We start from the raw sequence: 6,362 nt of genomic DNA on the forward strand, positions 1-6,362 counted from the left end.
GACCTGAGCCAAAGGCAATTGCTTAACTGACTGAGTCACCCAGGAATCCTCACACATCTTTAAAAATAAATGAATGCATTAGTTTGAAACCTTAGACAATTTCTAAGTTTTCTTATCGTATTCCAACAATTTCGGCATTATCCATTCACAAGAGTTAAATCAACATCCAGTGAACCCTGGGTCCGTATGACTGAACACAGCAACATCCATGCATGTGATAGGAATTCGTTTCCCTTCCATATGCAAAGTTCTCCATGATGTAATTAAGAAAGCCTCCAGGAGGTTCTTGTGCTCTCATTAGGCTGAGGACCAGTTGAGGGAAGGGTACATGTAACAGATAGACAGAGAGTAGACAGCAGATGGTGGACATGTAAAACTGAATTAGGCGGTTTCCTAATGGTTAAGCATCCCTAGTCAAATGATAAACTGGACGTACCTGGCTGGCTCAGTCCCAGAGCATGTGACTCTTGATCTCAGGGTTGTGAGTTCAAGCCTCATGTTCATGCTCAAAGCTTACCTGAAAACAACAACAACAACAACAACAACAATTCCTAATTCAATAGAGTAGCCATTTTTTTCTTTTTTTAAAAGATAAACTGAGGCCCATTAAAATTTTCAAGAGTTTGTTTGAGCGACATTGATTCAAATCACACAGAGCCAAACCAAAGGTGGTTAGGAATGCTCTGCTAAAAGGAGCAAGGGTAAAGGTTTTCACAGAGAAAGTATATAAGCAAAACAAGGAAATATGTGATTGGCTATAGCTTAAATGACTGCCTTATTTGGGGAAAACAGTTGGCTGTTTATGGTTGGTTGCTCTCAGGTTTCATTTTCTCAGATGCACTTGCACTGACCTGCACTTGGGCTTTCATTTGCTTAGGTAGACTACCAAGGCATTAAATCCACCTCAATCTAATGGCCTCCTTGTTTAATTACATTACCACCCCTCACCACACACACACACAGAACCTCTACCAGGAGATCTAAATAAAATAGCAAAAGAGAAGAAAAGAAAGGAAAACAAAAGTGTAAGCTCTAGGAAAATTTTAAGTATTTTAAGCCCCAAACACCTGATTTTCTCCCTTCTTGACTAAATGGTCCTTTTTTTTCCTTTTTCTTTTTCTTTCTTTCTTTCTTTTTTTTTTTTGAGAGTGCGAGCAAGAGCAATAGTGAGAGAGGGAGAGAGAGAGAAAGCACAGACATGAGCAGGGTGGTAGGGGTGAGGGAAGAAGGGGTAGAGGAAGAGGGAGAGAATCTTTTTTTTTTTTTTTTGAGGTTTCAATATTTTATTCAAGTTTTACTTTAAGTGATGTTAATTACAGCATTTGAAGGGGAGGATCTAATTCCACACAAAATGGAAGACTCTAAAATGTACCCATTAAACGGCTAAAAAATAAACTGAGTGGCGAGAATATAACAAGTCCAATTTCGATTCCGAGTGTTGTCACAATGCGATTACAGTCACAGAGACTCTTCCCAGCTCAGAGCTGGGACTCTTAGAAGCTATTTCATACTCTGGTGCAAGGGCAGAAAACCACAACATGAGAGGGAATTAAGTCCTGAATTATTGGCTTCATCACATCCAACTTTTCCACCCTCAAAATGGCACAAAAGAAACAGCTACCACACCCTGCAGACTACTTTTGGTGTAAAAGAGGTGATGGACTGGAGTGGAAACAGGTCAGGAAATTCTGTCTAAAAAAGTCTCTTTCAGATGAGTGTGTACATTACCACCCATGAGTCTCTCCTTCCTTCAGACAGGAAACCCAGTTCAATTCTCAAGAAGTCATAATTTCATTCATGTACTCAATACCAATGAACAAAGTGCCTACAAATTATCAGCTTCCATTTGCAGCCATTTCTAGATAAAAAAGAAACCTGAACTCTCTAGAGGGGGCCCCAAGCTCCTCCAAGTCTACAGCTCAAAGGACTTTTCTTGGAACTGGGTTTCTTCTGTACCTCTGAAAGGGTAACACCTTAAAGCTGAATCATCTTTCACCTGGAGGTCTAACATGATATTTAGCAATACTTGCATCCCAGACATACAACATTAAAAGGTACACTAAATTCTGAAGGTAGCTATGCTCAAAATAGTTTAAAATTAAACGATTGTACAGTATTCATTTATGCCTGAAATTCCAGTCCTAGACCAAGCTTGTGGCCGCCAGCATTGACATTCTTGCCATCCAGCAGAGCTGATAGCGTCAGTTTGATACCTGGCTTTAGGGTCTGAGTGTATCCTAAACCTATCAGGCTGGAGTTGTTCACTTTAGCCGAGAAGCAGGCGTCAGGGTCGATCTGATATTTGGCTGCTATTCCAAAGCGAGTGTTACTATTTCCTGCAGTCCAGGCCAGATTGACAGCGGTCTCTAACTTCTTGTTCACCTTCTGATAAATGGAGCCACCAAACTCTGTCCCATCATTTACGTTAGTGTGGAGCTGGAACTCGTCAGTCTTGTAGCCAACCGCGAAGTTGCTCTGGGTCACTAGAGACTTCGCAGTCTCAAAATTCATCTGGTAGCCAGCCAGCCAGCCTTCATAGCCCAGCACCACAGCACCCCGGACTGAAGGACCGGCAATGTCGAAATCCACATCGCAGCCCAGGTTGATGTGCTCCCGCTTATACCCTGTCTTGATTTTTGCATTTTTTTTCCCTGTGTTTGGTGAGAAGGATGAATCAAAGGTCAGCTTCAGTCCACATGCAAGCTGATCTTCCACAGTGATCTCTGTGCCTAGCGTGTTGTCAGTGTTCCATTTCTCTGTAAACGTCAGACCATATTCGGTCCACCTGTACTTGGTTTCCAGACTGCCCGTCACTTTGGTAGTCTCAGTGTTGGCTGAACCTGAGCTTGTAAATTCCAGTCCATTCTCAGATTTTGTTTTCAAGTCAAGTTTTATTAAGCCAAATCCATAACCCTTGGTGAAGACATCCCTGGCAGATTTGCCAAGATCAGCATACGTGGGAGGCACGGCCATCTTCTGCTTAGCGGCAGCGGCGGCGGGCTCAGCGGCTGCTACCGCGGGGGCTGCAGTGAGAAGAACGAAGCGAGCGGGCCGAGGGCGGGACGGCGCGGACCGAGGGAGAGAATCTTAAGCAGGTTCCACACCCAGCTTGGAGTGCAAAGCCAGATGCAGGGCTCCATCTCGGGACCCTCAGATCATGACCTGAGCTGAAATCAGGAGTCAGACACTCAACTGACTGAGCCACCTAGGCACCCCCCTTATTTCCTTTTTCTTTAAAGTAACCTATTTTTCATTATGTCAAGGTTCCCAACTCCAGCCTCTTTGTATAATATCTTCATAAGAGTACTATGCATATCCTTGGCCATATTTTATTTTTATTTTTTATGTGAGAGGTCTTATTTTCACAAATGAATGCTATATAAAAATTTTGATCTGAAAAGTTAAAAAAAAGCAGGTAAAAATAAATATGTTTACAGATTATTGTAGAATACAAAAAAAGGGTTTAAAATTTGTAAGGGGAAGATAACAAAATATGTCCAATTGTATAAATACTCTTCCCTTGCAAGAAATGGGAATAAAGCTGAAGACTCAATCTGATTTCACTGCTGAAAAATGTACAAAATAATGGCAAAACTAGTCAAGGTCAAACATGTGAGCCCACTACTTGTCCTTACCTACTCTTGATGTGAGGAAGGTTGATAATCGCAGGGCAAGGAAGAGCTTTCATGAAGTTTCCCAAAATCTGGTGGACACAATTGAGTGCTGTGGTCACATGTTGTGCTGTGGTCCCTCCCTCCTCTACAGGAACTTCTCTTGGGAAGGATCTTTTTGGCTGGTTGAAAGTCTAGGCATAAAGAAATGGCCCAGTTCATATCTGAATAATCTAGATTCTTATGTCAGAAGCCAAGAAAGAAATTAGCCACATAAGTTTCATTCTGGATATACTTTCTGAGATTCATTTCTGTCATTTGGTAAAAAAAAACAAAAACAAACAAACAAACAAACTAATGCAGTATTTTATTAATGCAGTATTTTATTTGTTATTTTGTTTGGAATTGCACTGAGTTATAGATCAATGGAATGGAGAGCTGGATAAAACCTGAAATCTGTACAAATATGTCTTCACATTTAAAAATAGCATGTTTCCAATTGCTCAATTCTTTTATATTCTTTAGTAAAATGTTAGAAACTTCCTCACAGAATCAGTGAATGTTTGTTGATAGGTTTATTTCTTGGTATTTACTGATTTTTTTTTTTCAGTTACATTTTCTAACTGGTTGTAATAGAAAAGCTATTGTAATATGAAAGCTACTTATTTTGACAAACTGATTTTATACCTAGTTTATGACTGCCTCACTTTCCAGCATAGTAAATAATTTTTTAAACATATTTTTCATTATTTTAGGGTATTTTAGATAGATGAGGAGTTATATATCTTTATTCATTCAATTTGTCATCATGATCCAGTTTCTGGAATTTAATATTTTTAAATTTGGGAGAAGGAAACTAATTTGGGTATTCACAGCTCTACAGTTCACTAAGGACAGCATAACTCATTTGTAACCTAGTAACCACGTTTGTCACTAAATTACATATCTGCCAGGCTAGCTGACTAAGTAACTGCTCCAGCGTGTCAACCTGAAAGAGGTCACTGGAAATCTCAGTAATTTAAACATTTTAGGTCTGGAGAGGAAAATGTAATTCCTCCACATTCATTTCTATGAGGAAAAATGGAAAGCTCTATCATATAAGGCTAGATTTTATCAATGAACGTAAAAAAGAAAAACACAGTTGATTAAGCGACTGCCTTCAGCTCAGGTCATGATCCCAGGGTTTTGGGATCACGCCTTGCACTGGGCTCCCTATCAGTGGGGCACTTGCTCTCCCTCTCCCTCTGCTACTCTGCCTGCTTGTGTCTCTCGCTCTCTCTGTCAAATAAATAAATAAAATCTTTTAAAAAAACAATATTATATATCTAAGAAATATTCATATCTTTCTGTAAGCAAAATGATTTTGATATTTAACCCTGAGTGAAAGCACAATACTGTTCTTCATGGCTTATCAACATAGTGGTCATGTTTGCCTATATTTTTTAAATGAAGGCAAATTTCATCATCAGTTATTTTGCGACCAAAGGCATGAGTGACAATTTGGAAATATACATCAGCTTTTTTTTTTTTTTTTTAAAGATTTTATGTATTTGTCAGAGAGAGAGAGCATGTGAGCAAGAGAGAAAGCACAAGCAGGGGGACTGGCAGGCATAGGGAGAAACAGAATCCCCACTGAGCAAGGAGCCCAATGTGGGACTTGATTGTAGGACCCTGGAATCATGACCTGAGCTAAAGGCAAACACTTAACTGACTGAGCCACCCAGGCATCCCAAAGCCTGTCTTTTGGAGACTAAGTTATCTTCAAAATTATAAATATGTGGTAGTTAAGATCAGCCGCTTAACTTTGATGTGTTACTCTTATAGACTTTAAAGATCAATCTGAGAAGGAATTAGATTCAAGTACTGAGCTGTGGTAAGTGGATTTGGTTCATTGAATGGAAAATTACGCTACCACTCAAAATAGTACTCAAAAGAATATACAACAGTTTGAAATACTGTGATGTAATAAAAGCAAAAAGAAACCCAGATTTTTATATACTACTTGATGATAAAAAGAATGTTTGCCACGGAGCCCCTGGGTGGCTCAGTCGGTTAAGTGTCTGACTCTGGATTTTGACTCAGGTCATAATCTCAGGGTCCTGAGATGGAGCCTAGCCTTGGGCTCCATGCTCAGTGGGAAGTCTCCTTGAGATTCTTTCTCTCCTTCTTCTCCCCTTGCCCCTCCCCCCCACTCCTCTCTCTCTTTAAAATAAATAAATAAATCTTTTTAAAAAAGTATTTGTCTGAAATTTAAAAATGAAAAAGAATATTAGCAGTACTTACACTTAAATACTAAAATTATAAGTAATCCCTTGACTTCATTTTCTTCTTGTTTTATAAAATTTCCCTAAAAACTATATTATTTTAATTAAAACATTATTTCAAAAGTATTATCAATAAAACCATATTATGGTCAAGGTGAGTAAAAGTAGAAAGAATGCAAACTTGTTTATATATAGTTTGAGAAAATGTATTCCACACATACTATTTTATATAATAAAGTCAAAGCAAATCCAGCCAAGCAATGAAAATGGCATCGACAATGGTAATTTCCTCCTAAAACTTCATTTGTTACTGACTAGTGTAATGCCACTGTCGATGTCAAATCACATAATTTTTTGCTCTGTTTTAAAGTTGATGTGGATACTCTGTACTTAGTACTGTGAGTCCATTTATTTTCTCTTCCCAGATTTTACAGGTTACTCCAACAAATACTTCTCTTGCTATCATATCAAATTAAATGTAAGACAT

At 38.8% G+C, this 6,362-nt stretch overlaps 1 protein-coding gene across 1 annotated transcript; it reads right to left on the minus strand.

Annotated features, from left to right (window-relative positions):
* Positions 1 to 1,253: 1,253 nt before the first annotated feature.
* LOC122904870 (voltage-dependent anion-selective channel protein 1-like) lies at positions 1,254 to 3,065 on the minus strand. Its single transcript, XM_044246134.1, has one exon. It carries the CDS (start codon positions 2,971 to 2,973, stop codon positions 2,122 to 2,124), a length of 852 nt encoding a protein of 283 aa, XP_044102069.1. The 5' UTR covers positions 2,974 to 3,065; the 3' UTR covers positions 1,254 to 2,121.
* Between the last annotated feature and the right edge of the window lie 3,297 nt (positions 3,066 to 6,362).

Source organism: Neovison vison, chromosome 4 (assembly GCF_020171115.1).
Source record: "Neovison vison isolate M4711 chromosome 4, ASM_NN_V1, whole genome shotgun sequence".
In the NCBI taxonomy this organism is placed as follows: Eukaryota; Metazoa; Chordata; class Mammalia; order Carnivora; family Mustelidae; genus Neogale; species Neogale vison.

Excerpts from the sequence above, each read along its gene's own strand:
- LOC122904870 (XM_044246134.1), bottom strand. The coding sequence starts at position 2,973 with ATGGCCGTGCCTCCCACGTATGCTGATCTTGGCAAATCTGCCAGGGAT.